The following is a 19,206-nucleotide window of genomic DNA, read 5'->3' as shown; positions in this document are numbered from 1 at the left end:
GCGTCCCTTTGGGGAGAAGGATATGGATTATAGGATCCTGCTGCTGGTCCACAGAGACATAGGCAATCACTCAGCTGTTTGATATCCTCATGTAGGTCGTGCTTGATGCAACTGTATGCTTTTACTCACCCCGAAGAATATATGATGACTATGATCAATGCTTTTTTAATCTATGAAACCTTTTAAGCAGCAGGCCCTTATTTTCTGGTGTTGCAACCCCCCGAGAGTCTTTGTGTTGCATTGAGCCTGCAGCATGTTACAAGAGATTGTGTGTATTTCAGGTTATAGATCCCTGTGGCATAATGAAATACATTGCTTACTGTGTACTCTTTGTGTGTGTGGACACAAATGATATTTCATATGTGCTTCCACATCTAAATGCATCTTAATTCATGCATGTCTATGGTTTGCTCAGTATAAACCAGTTTTTGTCAATAATATACACGCTTCCTTTATCCAGATGTGTGGCTGTTCACATTTTCATTGGTTGAAAGTGGGCACAGATGGCTCTGATGTAATCTCCTCAATCTGCTATTAATCACACTGCACAGAAAGGAGGGAAAAGACTGCAGCAAAGGTCACGAAGAGGTGGATTTAGCACTATTTGTTACATGGGATGGCATCTCATGATAACTATATGAGATAATCACAGGCTACAAGTGCGAGTGGATGAAGTAATCTACCTTTACCATAGATTTTTTTAATCTTTATATTTTTTTTAACAGGTGGACCCTTAACAATTCATAGTAACCCAGACCCAGCTAGCAGGACTATCTTCTTTCCAGTTCTTGCACATACAATCTAAATAAATCTCAGCAGGTGTGTCCAGGGATTAAACAGAGCTAGAGGCAGCTAGATCATAACTCCAGTATTCAAGGTTCAGGTGCAGCTTAGTCTCAACACATCCACCCCCAGCCGCAGGCGCCTGCTGCACTGAGCAAACAGGGCCTTCACTTCCACAGTTTGATTTTTGTCGATCAGTATGTTTACTACATGCACGCAGGAAGTTATTCAGAGGAAGAAATGAGGTGAGGGCAGAAAATCTGAGAACCTGTTGACATGCACTGTGATGACAGTTACTTTAAAATCGAACATGCAGCTGTTCGACCCACAGGATGTCCTCAAACTCTTACATCCAGACTCCTTCTCATGAGAACAGAACTTTGCCCTCATGTTTGGAAGATGATATTACTCAATTTTGATTGAAGAATCTTTGGCGCAGAAAGACACAACCATCAGAAAAGAAACCAATTGGCACAAGCGCTTAATATCAGCATTTGATCAATTGTGTTAGAAAAATTTGAGCTACTAGGTTTTATAAGAATTAATAAGACAGTAAGACGTTTATGAGGATTTCTGTGCCATTCATTTGTTGAAGGACCCTAATGTATATGCTCTATGGGCAAAAATGCGTAAGCCTGAAGAGTACAGCATTGATAAAACTAAACAACATGAGTCACAAATGGAGCCAATAAAAAACTAGAACTTGAATTTATTTCTCGCAAATTTTTGTGATGTGTTTTTTTTTCACTTTGATAAAGTTTTATGTGGGCAACTCCAACACAAACATCTCAAACTGTTTTTATATAAAAAAACAAAACTTCTGCACATCTGCTTCTGCAAGTGACCAAAGCACTGTTATTGTAGACAGATTTTAAATGTTCACATTAATATTTAATTTGACACGGCTGCCAGAAGAAAGACAGCCACAGCACAGACAGAGAGGACAAAGGCCACAAAACAGAAGAAAGAGCCCAATAAGAAAAAAAGTGGAGATAACAGACTAATTGCTGATAAAAAGTAGAAAAGGGACACTGAATGGCAGCTGTATTTTCCCAAAACTAATCACATTTAGGAGCTCAGATTGGCAGGAAATTAACATCAAAATTACATCTCAAGGACCTAGAAATTCTGACTAAATTTGAATTCTGCCGCCTACCTTTTCTTTTAAATAAATTAGACACCAGTGCATCCTGCACTTTATTTATTTATACTGTTTTTTTTTTCTCTTCTTGACCTTGTATTGCTTAAATCACACACTCAATTATGTGTAAGCTGCTACAAAATCACAAAGTAATTTTAACTACTGATGATTTTTCTATTCAGTTTTAATTTTCTATCCATAATCCAGATATTGAAGTTCAGCACTGCTGAACCACATTCATCACACAGTGTACACAAAGAGCTCAGCAGATCTTTCAGCAATGAGTGACTTTACCTTGATCTACTAGTCTGATTAAATGATATGCGGTAGATTGAGATGTGAGTGAATTGTGCTCACTCACCAGCCGCCATGGTCAGGGTCATTACATCTGACAAACTGCAATGAAATGAAAAGAGTGTGGAGGCCTTGAGGTGAACTGACGCCTGTTACCGAGCTTTAACAACAATGAATGGCTTTAACAAGGATTAATGCAGCAGATGTTAAGATGCAAATCATAAGTTAATGGTTGCGTCCGTTGGTACTCAGCGTGGTTTAATAGTTGCATTTCCAAAAGAGATCATAAAGAGCGTGATATACAGTATAGTTTTCATGAACCATATGTAATATGCAGCATTAGCACTGAAGCAGAGACACACATTCATGCACACATGTGCCGACTGAGGTGAACCTTGCTTATTCCACATTGCAAATCCTCCTTTAACCCCAGGGTATGCCTACAAATGAAATATGCCATCACCTTTGTGTGAGTTCAGAATATTGATAAGAGAAGAGACAATAATAGGTTTGACACATCGCTGGTGTTTTACTCATGTTATGTTTCAACATGACTGGAGGGTATATGAAAACACTTAAGTCAACTGTGTCTTCTGTACTTTGTTCACAGCTATACCCTCCGTGTGGTGGGCAATGGGATCAAGGCTCAGGCTGCCAACCCCGAAGTCAAAGTGAAAGGAGCAGATCCTGTCATAAATCAAATCATAGACAAACTGAAACACATCAATCAGGTGAGACTCTTTCACTCTCTGTACATATTTATTGTATATACACATGATTTTTTCTCTCTTTTTTTCTCTTCTCCTTTTATCACATCTGCTTGTTAAACATATAGCGACTGTCTCCTTAGGCAATCTGCCAATTCTCTATGCTTGTTAGTTAGTTTGTTGAACATTAAAGGAAAATTCTGGTTTTATTTCAACCTGATGCATTTCTTGTCAATGTGGCCATTATGGCTCTATGTGCCATGCTAATTTTGCTCTCTCCTGCTCTCCAACCTCCTACATCTTTACAAATAGACATGATTTTTACATGAATCACTTCAAAAGTTTGTTTCTGAGTCTGAACGAAAGTAAACACAGGAACTAGCTGCCTGTAGCAGCCATTATGGCTAACTGCATATAGAGCTATATCTGGGGCAACTTGCTGGCTAACCTAACCGCCCTGAATATTCATCCCCACACGCCTGTTTGTTTTGTTTGTATGAAGCTGACTTTCACTGTGGTTTCTTTGTAAGGAAACAAAAAAACTAAATGCAATTACGGATTATCCAGTGTACTATTAGGAGGATGATTGTGAGTCATTTCACTTTGAATGGCCAACTGTATTTATTTGAGCTGGAGTACACAGAGAGGAGATAAAACAAATGGAAGAATGGAGGCATAAAGGCAACAGGACCATCAGGAAAGTCAACATACAGTAATGGTTACCTCAGAGAAACTGCTGGTGTCCCAGTCACTGCTCTCCTCTTCTGACAAGTGAAGAGGAAAACCTTTTCATGCAGAGTGAGTGCGACCTGTTGCTGCCGGATACGGAAAATCTATATGTGTCCACGGATGAGTCACCCCAGCTGTGTATTTACTACAACTGGATTTACAGCGTTAATCAACAATGTTGTCCTGTTTCACCTTCACAAAATCAACAGAACACAACACTGGCTGGACCCACTGCTTAGCTCCACACAGTAAGAAAAATGCGATTACAATAGTCTATGTAACATGCATGATGAAAGTCTCTATCGTCCAGCAGTATAGTCCATGAAAACTGCACGTATCTTGTCATTTTATCCTTGCAAATTGGAAACAGACATGAACTATTTTATTTCATCTTCTTCTCTAGCAGGAACAGATGCTGTGCTATCCGCAGCCTCAGACATAAACAAACCAATGTGCAAGTTGCCCTGGATGTAGTTCCCTATGCAGTTAGACATAATGGCTGCTACAGACAACTAGATTCTGTGTTTACTGTTTTTCAGACTTAGAAACAAATGATTCGTGTAAAAATCATGTGTATTTGGAAAACTGTAGGAGGCTCAGCAGCTTGCCCTGATGATGGTCGTTTTTATGGGTTTCCCCAAATCTCTATAACAGAGCCGGAGAGAGCACAAGTAGCATGACACATAGAGCCATAATGGCCACATTTATGGGAAATACATCAGGTTGAAATAAACTATAATTTTCCTTAAAGTATTTCTTGTTAGCCTTTGGCTTTGTTCTTTGAGGTTCACAGAAACCTTAACGAAATGGCTGCTCACAAAGCTGAAACCCTTGACTCTTTACCTTTCAATAATTCTCATAAAGAGAAAATTACTTTATATCATCTTTCATATTACCGGTAAGTATCAACTAATAGAAACCAAGTCTCAAACGCAAAATCAACTAGCAATGAAAAAAAAATCAATCATTACATATTTAGAAACCCATTTGATCGAGTTTTTGTCTTCATATTTACAAAAATTCTTTTGTGCTCTTTGTCAAAATCCATGTTGCTTTTCTATCATTATTATCATTATGCACATTTGTGCTGCTGTAGCTCCTTTCAGTGCTGTTTATCTCTTAGGATGATGAGATTAGGGCAGTTTACGGGAGCACTTTCTCTTCTGTAGCCTCAATAACAGCTGCTGTAGCAGCTTCTCGGTTGTTGCACTGCAGCAGCAGCAGCTTCTCATGTCTGTTGCTTTGGTTTCCCAAGTGGCAGACTGAAGGCCAGGTCATCTCTCTTGACCTCGTGCTGGCACCCCCTCCCTGACTAATTCACACCATCTGTGGGGTGTCAGAACACATAAATCTATATCATAACCATTTGAGAGCTCCTGATCCTCCTCACTGTGTATATATATTTTTCTCTCTGTGTGTGTTTTTTTGCCGTTTGCATTTTAAATGTGCTTCTTTGAATGTCCTTGTGGTTCTGTGATTTTTTTAGTTCAAGGAGAAATTTGTTTCATGTGCCTGAATTCTTTAAAGTTGTTTATCTGCTGCACATTATTTACTGTAACCCATATGAAACAGAACATGATCAGTCAGCTCAATCATTTATAACCTGCAAGTACGTCAGTGAGTGTAACTTTAAACTCTTTGTCTGTTTGTTTTTTATGCAATATTTTTGCACATACCTTTTTGTGTCTACATTTCCTGTTCATCTGGTATTCTGCTAACTTTTAGATAACCTTTTCATTAACATCATTAACTCACAATCTGTTTGTTTTGTCTGTGCATCTTCAGTATTTTGTTCATTCTGCACGCTTTGCTTATATAATTAATCCACAGTCGGTAATTCACTCATTGATGTCAAGTAGAATCATGTATTTCCTCATCAATTAGGGGCTTTGCTAAAGATTTAACTTCATTATTATCATCAGCTTTAAGATAGATGGAAGAACATCCATGTCTAATGATAGCAGGTTGCACATTTTACTTGCATTTAGTGTTTTTTTGCCACTTGAGGGCAGCAGAAACAAGCTGTAAACACAACACTGACATACTACCACCTCATGGCGAACGTTTTAGTAAAGAGCTGCCCATACACATCCAGCAGATATGGAGCAACATTTTTGTCCACCTGGCAAATGTTAGTCCAGAATGCACTCTCCTGCTTTTGATCTCCATAACTCCTGATGAAGCTCCTAAATTCTACTTCACTGTGTTCACTAGCTAGTCACTAACTTGTCTGCAGTTGGATGCTTGGCAGGCAGTGCACAGTGCGTTTTTAGAGCTTTTTTGCTGCCTGTTGAGGCTGGAAACAACGTCATGAGAGGTGAGACTGAATCAAAACAGTTAAGTTGTGAGCCATAAAACCAAAACAATGACCTGGAAGATGCTACAAAGCTCCATAGAGCTGGAACTACAGAGTCAGGTGATAATTCTCTGTGGTTTCATCACTATGAGTGACATTTTTCACAAAATACACATTCATTTGATTTGATGGTTAAAAAAAAAAGATCATAGCAGTTTTAAAGGTACAATACAAAAAACACCTTCACTGCTAACATCCAACACACAGGATTGGACCTGCTGTCCCTGCCAATTTGACTGACAGGTGTTTTAATACCTCTGCAACACTAGATGACAATTACATTTTCTTTTTAAATGTTTTCTGACACTGTTAAAGGTTTGGTTACATCAGTGATAATTGTAAACACAGCAGGTAAACAAACTTAACTGTCAGTTATGATGAGTTGAGAAATGCACATATGTGAGTATACCTGACTATACCTCTATATGGTGAAAAATGCTACTTACTGGATCTTTTCCTTCTTGTTTCTTATTTTGTATCTTAAGTAAGAGATATCTTTTCCTTACACTAAAACTTTGTTTTATTTTAAAGCTGTGACATTTGTGAACTTATTAGTACTGTCACAAACAGTGATGAAAAGTGACACTCGAGCACAACATCTGATATGTGGCTCATTATCAGTTTACTCACTCGTGTGAGAGGAAAATCTTTAGTGGAAACAAACAAACTGAGGTAGGTCTGACTTGTAGCAAAAAAAACCCCAAAAACAATGCAGTGACATTTTTTCAGATTCACAGCTTGTACAAAAATCTTTGTATTGCTGTAGTAATGGTGTATCTAAGTTGTGTTTTTTGCTTCAGGTTTGAAATGGTATTCTGTTTTCAGCAACTGCACAGTAGTCTTTGCAGTGTCTTGAATATTTGAACAAGTCGCTGTAACAATTCAAAGACAATGACAGAGCAGATGCATGATTGCTGCCAAAAAGTTCTGACCTTGGTTTTTTCCAGGAATATATCTTCCAAGTTTACTTGGAAAAAAATGGAAGTAGTTTATTAATGCATGAATAAGAAGGAGTGTTTGGTATGAATGGAATAAAAATCTGCCATTTTACAGGCGGTGTTTAATCTTCTGTAAATAATGTAATCCAAATAACATCTAATACTGACTGGCTGGCTGTCAGTTGTCCTTAAAAATCAACTGACTGTGAATTCACTGAAATGTAAATATTTATGAATACATTTGCAGAATTTACTCAGCAAAAGCAGCATGAAATGAAAAGACAATGTAGCCTAAACAGAATTTATACCAAGCTGATTTACAACACGCTTTTTCTCTTCGTTATGCTGAGTGTCTATCAGGATGTCGCCTGTAAGCAAGTTCATACAGACACAAACTTATGGCTATTGTAAAAAAAAAACAAAAAAACATTGTGAGGTTGCCAAATGTTGCTAGAGCTGTTGATATTTTGAGGGACGAAGACATACAGAGCTGGTGATCAGTTCAGTTGGCTGTTAAAAGCATTTTTTTTTACATATTTTAGCCATGCTAAGGTCTACAGGATGGCGGTCCACCACTTTGGTCCAGACTAAAATATCTCAACAAATATAAATATGTACAGGCAATGATGGCCTCCTTCCTTATACCACCAGAAGGTTAAATTGATCACTTAGTTAAATATCTCAACTTAAACTAGATAGATTGGCACCAAATTTTGTATTGACATTCAAAGGTGTGCCAGCACTGCCTCCAGCACATGTAGACAGAATAAAAATACTTTGTCTGTACTAGTTGGATAAATAGTGAACTTTGTCTGTTTTGTGTCATGATAGTAACCATCCAGATCTTGTGATCAATTAGCTGCTTCTTGCTGTAGGGTATGCTCTGTTTGGGTTTTATGGTAATTCAACATGCAAATAACCAAAAATTAATTGTAGCAACATCATGAGTGCACTTGAGCTAAATTACACTCTATCACTGGCTCAGACTGATTCTCAAAGGGAAGTGCTCTACTTGTAAGCTTTACATCAGTTACATAATGCATCAATTTGCACAATCATTTTTCACTATGAATGTTTTTTTCCCAAATGCTCCTGTGGTGCAGAAAACCCTTATGGACAGTATTGGTATATAATTTGACCTAAGCTAACAGATAAAAGATTTTAGAAAATGGTCTCTGGCACCAGAGAAACAACATTGGTTGGTTAAGTTAATTAAAAGCAACCAATGTTTAAGTTTTCCTTATGTGTGACCCCCCCTGGTAAATAAATTAGTAACAACAGCAGAATTGGTGTGATGTTCTTATACCACCGTGAAAAAGTCTTTCCTTGAATACACACTCAATGCAAGATGATGGTGATGCAGAAGTGTGTTTAATTTTATTTATTTATATTTTATTAGGGCTTTAACCAATGATAATTTTCATTATCAATTAATTTGCCGGTTGTTTTCTTGATTAATTGTTTGGACGTCTTCAAATGTTTGAAGATGTCTGTTTTAACCAACAGTCCAAAACCCCAAAGATATTCAGTTTACTGTAATGTATGACAAAGAAAAGCATTAAATCATCACATTTGAGAAGTTGAAAATAGCAGATGTTTGGCATATTGGCTTAAAAAATGACTAAAACACTGAATCAGTCATCAAAATAGTGACAGGTTAATTTTAATTCAATTAGTTTTAGTTTACTAAACTTCATATGAGTTGTTTTGGAAGGCAATGACAAGCAACCTATTTTTTCATTTTAATATGAGGACTTGTTGGTATGGAGTGATTTTTTTTTTTTTTTTCCCCCCTGATGAAAACAGCTCTTCAGGCCCTTATACAAAGAAAGGCTGCTGTCTCAAGTATTTTACTAATATTGTTGAGCCCTGGCTTTCTAAAGTATGAAATGTTTTTTAGAGAGCTAATTAATCAACATGGCACATCTAAAATAGTTCAAAACTGAGGAAGAGGAAATGTTGATGTGTCTTAGGGACGCAGACCTTTGTATTGTACATCTGGCATGATTCATTTAACAGCTTGTGTGTTCACAGTCCTTGAGTCTAGTTTGCATTATCATCTCATTGGGACTTGATTTGCAAATACCTCTGATTGGCATCTCATTAGCTTCTGAAGTATGGCAAAAGTGTCAGTAAGTGTGTACGACCTGAATTGTCATTTAACTCCAATTTTCAACCCACCTATTTTATTACTCTGCTGTCTTAAAGGTATTGATCGTTGATGTCATGAGGCACATAGGCATGTTTTAAATAGAATAAACAACACAGAGTCTCAGAAAGTGGTATCTCCTGTAATTCAGGGACAATGAAAACTGGGGCTTGAGTAGGATATGTGGGTCATGTTCAGAAAGTTGTGATTTAAAATGCAGCCAGAGTTAAATGGTGATTCTTTGAAATTTAAATTTATTGGATGTAGAGGATGTAGAGGAGAGCTAGGTGTAAGGGAGTGTATGTGTGGGGGGTTAATGGCAGCTCAGTTTATGGCTGGCAAAAACATCAATTACATATACCAGTGCACACACTCATGCCTTTGTACACAGGAGTAGCTGTGCGCACATCTGGGTGGACGCTACACAGTAAAATGCTTCTGTAAATCACTATTGGTGCACCTTATTAATATGACGAAACTTACCTTTAAGTGCATGTATGCATGAATGGCAGGTTGTCTGGAGAGGAAGAGAGAAGTACACATTGAAATATGGATGAAAGGTAAAAGGTGAAATTCTGTTACCTTTAAAGACGCCAATGTTGGGCATTTTTATGAGGAAAACAGTGATGTGCCCATGCAAATGTTGATTTTCATGTTTTTCATCTACATATCAGAAATGTTCTTTGCTATTTCCATTTATTTCGCCCCTGACCTTGACTAACTGAAGTGCAGAAACCACTCCCAATTTCCCTAGAACCAAATGGAAATGTATCATTACTATTCCATAGCCGAGACTGCAGGAAAACACAAAACAGCAATGCAGCTATTGACAAATTCATCATGCAGTCTGAGCGTACAAACCCTGGATTTCATCATCTTGCTCATCAGCAGCTCTTTCCTATGAATTATTTGTTGGCTCCTCTCCTCCTTGCCCGTCCTCTCCTCTTGATGTGGTAAAACCCATCAAGAATCTATAAGTAGGTCCTGTCCCTGTGTCTCTCAATCATAATCAGGGGCAGGCAGCTCCTCACCCAGTCTACGGGCTGAATTATTTACCAGTCATTGATGTGGTGGTTGACCAGCAGTTTTGCTTGTGAATTATTCATGACCCCTCTCCTCTTAGTCCAAAAGATTAACACTGAGGATATATTCACATTTTATTTGTTGTGCTCCAAAATGTGCATATAACATTATAACATCTGACTGAAGTTATAGAAGTTCAGTTAAATAGAAAAGACAATTTTGGTTATAACCATTATCCTGTTCTCTAGATTTAAGAGATATTTTACACACCACCACACCTGCTGAGCATGACTAACAAATTCAGCTTGTTCGATTAATTCCTGTCACTATCCCAAGAATCTGTAAAGTCAGATAAATTGGGACTGTTCAAGGGAGGCATAATTGGAGACAAAACCTGCAGCATAACAATTTTCAATTTTTAACCTATACTCATTGTCATTAATTGTACCCATAAAGTACCCACAGTAAATAAAAACATTAAAAAACAAATCCAGCCAAGCTGCATACCTGTAGATTACAACTTTATCTTAAATGATTGCATGTGCTTAACCACGATTAAAATACAGTTTGAGCAACAGCAGCATGATCCGCTTTGTAGAATATGAATACAACTGATTATGATCAACTGCAATAAATATAAATATTGCAATTAATAAATATTGCATAAACACATCTGATTAATATATATATATATATATATATATATATATATACATTTTCTCTAAAAATTACATTGCAAAATTACACATACACATTACATTGAAGAATGCAACACAATATCAGACAAAATGTACAAAGTAACATATTTTGTTTATTACCAAATGCATTTTATTAACTTTTGATGACAATTTTTCAAACTCAACATATGCTAAATGTTCATTGTCACTTTTTTCTTTTACCTTCCCCTATATCCACTCATGGCAACTCACGTAAGGCATAAAAATTCAATTCCATTCCACACAATATTTACTGACTTTCCTACCCTTTCTGTGGCTCTCAGCCCCAAAGCCCACTAGCTCCTACTGAAGACAGGTCAGCGATATTTCATTTTAAAAATGGTGCTTTTCTTGAGGACTATTTTCAGCTGCGGATTAATACGCATTTGGTGTTCTAGCGAGCATTTATGACAGCAGGACGATGTATTCATTCATGTCACCCAGTGAAATGCTGTGTCACTGATGAGTTTTTAATAGTTTTTGGACAACAATGGATCTCTTTAGCACAGAGGAATATGGATCAGGCTTTGACTACACAAACAATACTTGCTAGTAGGAAAAATTAATTGTTCATTTTTGTCTTTTCCTGAGATTTCTTGACAATCAAAAAATGTAGAATATTTCCAGCATTATATTTGAAATTTTCCAACTGTTGAGTTGTGATTTGAACGATAATATTATTCTACAACTCACATTATATTCTAATTTCTGCACTGGCCTCTCATTCACTGACCTGCTGCCAAGCTGCTGCTGCTGCACTTGGTCCGGATAAACACCCTGTCAGTGCTGCTGCTGCAGTGAGGGAGATGGAAAATGACAGCGTGTGTCTTGGGAGCCGACTCACATCTTGACACTTTTCTCCTCTGACTGGCAAATATGATCATTGTAAGATCTCTCCTCCACCCTCTATTTACAGATGGTAGAACGTGTTCAAAGAGAATACTAATGAGCTTAAAGATCCACACAGTGCTCGATTCATCACTTAGATCTCTGAAGGTGTGATTCGTTTTGCCACATGACACCCTGCACCTCTTTAGGAAAATTACTTTACACATCTAATGCCATAATGTACACTGCAGATTTTAATTAACTATACAAATGGTATGCTATTAGTTGTCACTGACTGTAAATCTGAAAGTCTGAATTCTTGGCAGTTTTTTGGGACAAGATCTGCTTTCTTCTGTGGTGGGAAATGTAGACTGAATAGTTGTGTGGGCAGGATAAATATAGTGATAACACCCTTACATTTAAAAGATACAGAGTAACATGGCCATAACCTTGTTCCATTACTGTACGTAGATGTAGCTAAAGTACATGCATTAATAGCTTGAGGTCACGAACTGGAGTGAAAGCTGGATGAAAATTTCAAACATTAGATGGGAGTACAATGAGTTTTTTCATTGTCTTTTGTGCTGTATGCTGTTCCTCTCCTGACAGTGTTTTTAAAATGCTGAAATAATGACATGGTTGAATTTTTCTGATGATTATCCAGAGGTCAAACAAAGACGATTAAAGCCTGAAACTAAAGTTTAATTACTCTTTTTTTTTGTTTGTTTTTTGTTTTTACCTGCCTCAGTTTGTTTACTCCTGAGGCAGATGCCAAGATCAAGTTCATCTGTGTTAAAAAATGCAATAAAGTTCTTGTACTGTGGCACTTTCAACCTTGGAGAACAAATAAAAAATACAATAGATGGTATAATTAAGCAATACCACAGAAAACATACAATAAACAAAACTTTACACATCATAGGCACAGTTTTAGTGTCTGTGTGTGCATATGTGTGTCTGTGGGTACTATTCATTATTCTGTCTACCTGTGGGAAGAAACTGTCTGAAACAGGTGGTGCGTGATTTAATGCTCCGGTAGCGTTTTCCAGATGGCAGGAGTGAGAATAGTGTGTGGGCTGGATGACTGGTGTCCTTGATGATGCTTTGGGCTTTCCTTATGCACCAGGTAATGAAGATATCATAGAGCTGTAGCAGGTCTGTGCCAGTAATTTTTTGATGCTGCTTTTATAGTGTTTTGCTGCCATTTCCAGTCCTCTACAGTCAAAACAGCCATACTATATACTGTGATCCGCCTTGTCAGAATTCTCTGTATGGTGCAACAGCAAAAGTTAAGCCAAGCATCGGTTCCCATACCAAATCTTTTGAGACCTCATGAACTACAGTCTTTGTTGGGATTTCCTGAGGAAGAGGCTGGTATTACTGTTGCGACGTGTACAGCAGTGAAGTTAAAAATTTATAAGTTGGGCCACAGGAGAGATATTTTTGGGGTTTTTTTAGGGTATGGAGTGGAGGTGGCACAAAGACTAGGAAGACAAGCATGTGTGTAAATATCAAAAAAGTCCCAAACAGAAAGATATACAACTCAAAAGAAGCAATAGCTGATTTCAAGAACATTCAAATAAGCAAATGTTATGATAAGGAAAATTTGTATTATCAATAGATAAATAAATAAAAAAACATATTTATGCTAGAGGAATAAGATCCACAAGAAAAAACAACATGATAAATAATTAAATCAAAGAAAGAAATTAAATTAAACATATTATAGGATCTATAAATCATGTTAGTTGGCAGTACATAGAGTGCTGCTTTGTTGTGTTGCGTGTATTAGTGCACAATGGAAATATACAATATAGTGTTTTATTTTGTTCTGATTAGTGACATTTTTAAATGATTTATGTTTTTGAGACTAAAAGATAGACATTGAGACAGACTGCCTGCATTAAAGCGCTACCTAAATATCATATTTTATGTCCAACGGTTAGTTTGAGCCGTGAACTGGGGCTGTATGGTGACTATTTTTCCTAGTATTTCTGTTCTACTTCACTAATACTGTTCATTTTTAAACAATTTTCCTCATTTTCACTTCTCTCCAGTTGGTTCCTCTCTTGCCTCCTGTGACCATTGCTTGTTTATCCTCATTATTATTAACAGCAAACAGCAGAGACTCAGCAGTTTTCTCCACTGAGTGTGTTTCCTCCCATTGATCAAACAGGAACTCCAACGGACAGCTGATGAAATGTTTACTTACTGCACAGCAGTTGCCACGGCTACCATTGTGGCATTTGCCTGAGCATTTACTTTACACTTTACGAGGGGAGATCAGCACTTGGGTGATTTAGATGAGCTTTTTAAAGTTACTTGTAAATGAAAGCCACTTCTGAACTGCTGTAAGCCTGTGGCTGCACATGCTATGTAGATAATTTGTAATGCTGATTACAGACTAAACGCACAAGAGCAAATCATTTGTGCAAGACAATATGCAGAATAAAGAGTAGCATATAATCTAACAGAGAAGCTAACTAGAATGCTACAGACTATATCAACACACATTTTTTACCAGCTATCCTCGTCCTCTCTGTTATATTCTGCCATGTTTGAGAGTTTTCCCCAAGTCGAGGTATGACAGGAGGGTAGAGTTACTTAACTCCGGGAATTTAGAGATGTTCCCCTTTTCCTCCATTCCTCTCGACAGTAAAATTGTCACTGCCATAATTCCTCAGTGAAAGCTGCACTCAGTGCAAGGATCTAATTGGAACCTCTTGGCAAAGTCCACAAAAGAAAACTAAAAACAAAAATGAGTCAATCAAGAGAAAGATTTAAAGGTGACATTTTATGCTTTTTGTCATTTTCTGTCATTTATATACTGTTATGATGTTGGATGTTAAACATGGTCAAAGTTCCAAAACTTAAAAATGTAAAATGCTCCCTGCAAGTCAAAAGTCCAGGCTTCAGCCTGCTCTGAATGCTGCGTTTGCAATGTTACCCCTCCTTCCTCCCTGTGATGACATTAGATTGTTCACCCACAAACAGCTGTCTCTTCCGTAGTCTTTGTTGCTATGTTTATTGCTGAGGTTTGTTCATGTTGTCCACTCGCATTTTTCAAGATCGGATTTGGATGTATTTCAGGTCTTTCCATTTCAAGTAAAGAACAAGAAAAAGATGTGAAATCCTGCTACTATATTTTGTTTATGTAGCCCCTGGAACCACCAGAAGTCTGCTGAGAGGCAGCCTCTGGAAGCTGGCCAATGAGAACAGAGTAGGCTCGTCGGGAGGGCAGCCTTAAAGACACACTAACAGTCTGTTTCAGGCAGAGGCTGAACTGAGGCCGCATGAAGGGCCAATATAAGATAAATAAGGAATTTCTTAACTATAAATCATGCAAAGATATTCCAGTAGAGCCCCAGAATATAAATATAGTCCTGGAAATGTGCATGATATGTCCCCTTCAAGACACAATATAGCCGACCATGATCAGCAAAGTCAACACAATCATGACTCAAACGTACATGGATAAGCCCACCGATTAACACCTGCTGCCACGTACAAGAGCAGTGCCCTCTCCCCCAGTTTACTTCAATGCAGTAATGGCAGTCAGAGTGGCCAATCAAGGGTGTGCCGATGCCAGAGGGGAGGCCACCCTGGAGACTAAGATCTCCAAGAAAAGGCTTTACAGTTTCAACAGACACAGAAGGAAGACAATAAGACACAGAGGGAAACAGGAGTTTGACTGCTAAATCTCAGTTTTAGTGTTCTTAATACTTATATAGGAAATTCAGTTAACTTTGAATAATTCCAATTAGATGTGTTTTAGTGTGAAGTAAATAGAGAAAGTGTTTGAATTTGCATCAGCAGTAAACAACAGCTACAGTAAATTAACACAGCAAACTGAAAGGATTTCCAGAAAAGGTATTGTTCATCTCCTGTAGTGTTAACTCTTAATTGGAAGTTTTAAAAGAAAAGAAAATGACCAGTTAGTAAGTAATCGCTATGTTCAGAAAATTCATACTAAGCGCGTAGTAGTGCAGTTTATTACGCATGGGGAGACAGCTTTTAGCCACTGTGGCCCAGTCTGCCTGAGGATCTGAGGACCTCCACCTCTGTGGACATTTTTAAAAGAAATCTTAAGACATATCTTTTTAGCTTGGCTTTTACTTAAGGTGCCTCATCATTTGTTGTGTTATTCATCTATTGTTGCTTCATTTTTTATTTGTTATTTTACTCTTTTTGCTTTTGGTCACCTCTGTTTGTTTGTTTTTGTTTTTGTCGCATTGTCTTTCAGTCATGTGCAGCACATTGGGCTGCAGCCACTGCATGAAATGTGCTATATAAATAAGATTGATTTGATGATTTGATTTGATTTGATTTATTATGGCATGGGCAGTTTTGTTTGTGGAAAGAGTAATTGGTATTATTTGGTTGTCACTAACTCTCCACACTGAAAGAACAGCCGGAGGCCTCCCCCAAGGGTGCCTACTCAGAGCAGTTTCTCATCTGGAGAAGCACTGAATGAAATCAGAGCACCTGTCTCACAGCCAGTGTTAGACAAAGCCCCATGTCATTCACAGAACTGAGACTAATAACACAGTTTGGCTATTCAGGCTTCCTTCATTGTGTGTCAGAAAGAGCAGTACAGCTGTTCAATACAATCAAATGCAGAGCAGTTACTCCCCTGGCCCTGAAGAGTAAAGGAATTGAGTTGCCTGCTGATTGACAGATTTGGTCAAACATGAATGTTTCCCCAGCTTCAGAACAAATGAATTTGCTGTGAAAACCAAGGTTTTTCTACTTCACTACTGTTTGGTCCAAATCGTTTCATCTGCTAGTAAGAACCAAACCAAACAAAAATAACATGCTTAGGTTTTCTTTTAAACTCATGTGTAATTTATGTGAAAGCAGATTGTACTGACTCATGAGGATGAAGACATGAAAGTCTGTTTAAAATTCAGAAGTCTGTACTCCCATGACTTACAGCTGAACTGAAAATGTGTGATGTTTACACAGATCCAGTCTTTGATTACAGAATTTTTTTTTCAACATTATCTTTATTGGTTTTGTAACATACTGTAACAGCCCTTGAGCTGAATAATGCAACAATGTACAAAAATATAATCACATAGATGCCAGATCAACCATCCTACCCCTCCCTTTGCCCTCCGCCCACCCCACATTATCCACACACATCCATCCCACCATCCCTTCAGGTTGATCACTAATTTCTTCAGCATATGTGCCTTTTCAAAGACAAAGGAATAAATATAAACAGTATAGAATATTTTAAAAAAACAAAACAAAAAAAACATAAAACAAGATAGTTGCAGAGAGGGAATAAATAACAGCCCTTGTGTATCAATTTAGTTGAAAGAGTGGGATAAAAAGAAAAGAAAAAAACAACAACCACTATAAAACAAACATGTCTAACCCACAGATGACAGTTGGATTCAATACTTATTTGAATATAAAAGGAGTACTATGTTATGGACTCTATCTCCAGAAACGTTAGGAAACCACCCCAAATCTTTTAAAATTCCCCATGCTTTCCCTTCAGGTTATACATTATCTGTTCATTTGGTAGACATGACACTAATTCATTAGTCTATATAGCAGATGTAGGTGGATGATGGATCTTTCCATTGCATGGCTATACATTTGTTGGCTGTGATAAGGGCAATCCTAATAAATTTGAGTTTGTTTTTATTGACTTTTATCATAGATTTGTCGCCCAGTAGGGTTACTATTGGTACTGTGGGGATGGTTATTTCTGTGATGTCATTAAGTATAGCAGGCCCAGAACATATGCAGTATGTATCAGTGTTCCTATTCCAGTTTTACATCTTGGGCAGAACTGGAAATACTGAGGCTTTATTCTGTGCAGCCTGTTAGGGCTATAGAATATTTTATGAATGAGATTGTATTTTTTAATTTTATGTCCAGTGTTAAAAGAGAAATACTGACTACCAATACACAGTTTTTCCCATTGCACTTCTTCAATATTATACTCAAGGTTTTCTTGCCATTTGCATTTTACTCCTAACACTTCCCATCCTATGGTTTGAAAAATTCTCGAGTAAATATAAGATATAAATCCTCTTACTCCCTGTTTGTCACACACAAGTTTATCTAGAGGCAACTCTTCTAATGATTGTAGAAGGCCACCTTGTTCCAAGATGATAAGGCGCCTAACCTGGAGGTTTTTGAAAAAGTGAGTTCAGGGTAGCCTGTACTGAGGGGAGACCTCTTCAAAGGTCTGAAGGGCTTTATCTTTAAACAATTCCCAAAAGATTTGATACCTTTTGTAAACCTTAGTTTTGTGATACCATCTCTAAGGGCTTTAGGTAAAGAGAGATTTATGTGAAAAGGGGATTTGTCATAAATAGACTGAATAGAACCTGTTTTCTTCCAAAGTTGTCGCCAAATCTTAAATGTATGGATAGTGATTGAGTTTGTTGTTATAACGAGGAGAGAATTTAAAGAGCTGATGTATGGTACTGATTCCAATTTCAATTTATTTTGGTGATGTTGTTCAATTTGTTTCAATTGGTTTGTTTCTGCTCAAATTTGTGCCGACTAGTAGAAGTACTCAAAATTAGGGACTTCCAGTCCACCCTTTTCAAGAGGGCTTTGTAGTACTGTCAGTTTTATCCTGGGTGGTTTGTTTCTCCATTTCTCTCGTGTGAGACAAGACTTGAGTTGTTTGAAAAATAGTTCAGGGACTGGAATTGGTAGCATCTGGAAAACATGCAGGTATTTGGCAATGTATTCATTTTTAGGCCATTAATTTGCCCAATTAAAGACAAAGGTAAGTCATTCTATCTCTTGTAATCCTCTATGCACCTCATTTGGAATTTTGAGTCCTAAGTAGTTGATGTGATTAGAGCTCCACTGAAGCATGGTACCAGAAGATTGAACATTAGCTTTGGCATTAAGAGGCATGACTACACTTGTTTATATTAATCTTGTAGCCTGAAATTTTACCATTGCCTATTCCGTCAGTGTATCCATCAGAGCTGGGATAGATTCGTCTGGACTTGAGAGGCATGCCAATATATCATCTGCATAAAGAGACAAAGTGTGGATGCAGTCACCAATTTGTATCCCATGAATGGCCAGGTTAGACCTCATTGCTGTCGCCAATGATACAATGGCAATGGCGAATAATAAAGGCGAAAGGCAACAGCCCTGTCTAGTGCTGCTTCATAGAACGAATCTGATCGAGATGTCCTTATTGATTTATATATATATATATTTGATCAAGTTGGCGAATTTGGGAGCTATATTAATTTTTTCCATTGTCTCAAACAAGTATTGCAACTCAACACGGTCAAATGCCTTTTCCGCGTCAAGCGACACTACAAAACATGGGTTTTGGTCAGATTTTGAGCTATGGATTGTGTTGAAAAATCTTCTTACATTGTCAGTTGATGACTTATTCTGAATGAATCCTATTTGGTCCATGTTGATTATGTCAGCAAGAACCTTTTCAAGTCGTGGAGCAAAGATTTTAGAGAAAGTTTAATATTTACTGGGTCGAAATATTGAAATAGGCCTGTATGAGCTGCAAAGTTTGGGATTCTTGCCTGG

The 19,206-nt window shown here is 37.5% G+C and overlaps 1 protein-coding gene across 1 annotated transcript in view; it reads left to right on the top strand.

The window, feature by feature from the left end:
• The window catches only part of gpc5a (glypican 5a), a 118,503-nt gene that overhangs the window by 55,000 nt on the left and 44,297 nt on the right, over positions 1 to 19,206 (top strand). The window contains exon 7 of the mRNA XM_042421657.1: positions 2,829 to 2,949. Coding sequence (XP_042277591.1) covers positions 2,829 to 2,949 — 121 coding nt within the window. The remainder of the gene's footprint in view (positions 1 to 2,828; positions 2,950 to 19,206) is intronic.

Source organism: Thunnus maccoyii, chromosome 1, assembly GCF_910596095.1.
Source record: "Thunnus maccoyii chromosome 1, fThuMac1.1, whole genome shotgun sequence".
NCBI classification, from domain to species: Eukaryota; Metazoa; Chordata; class Actinopteri; order Scombriformes; family Scombridae; genus Thunnus; species Thunnus maccoyii.
Note: the sequence above shows the minus strand (reverse complement) of the source record. Positions and strands in the feature narration are given on the sequence as shown.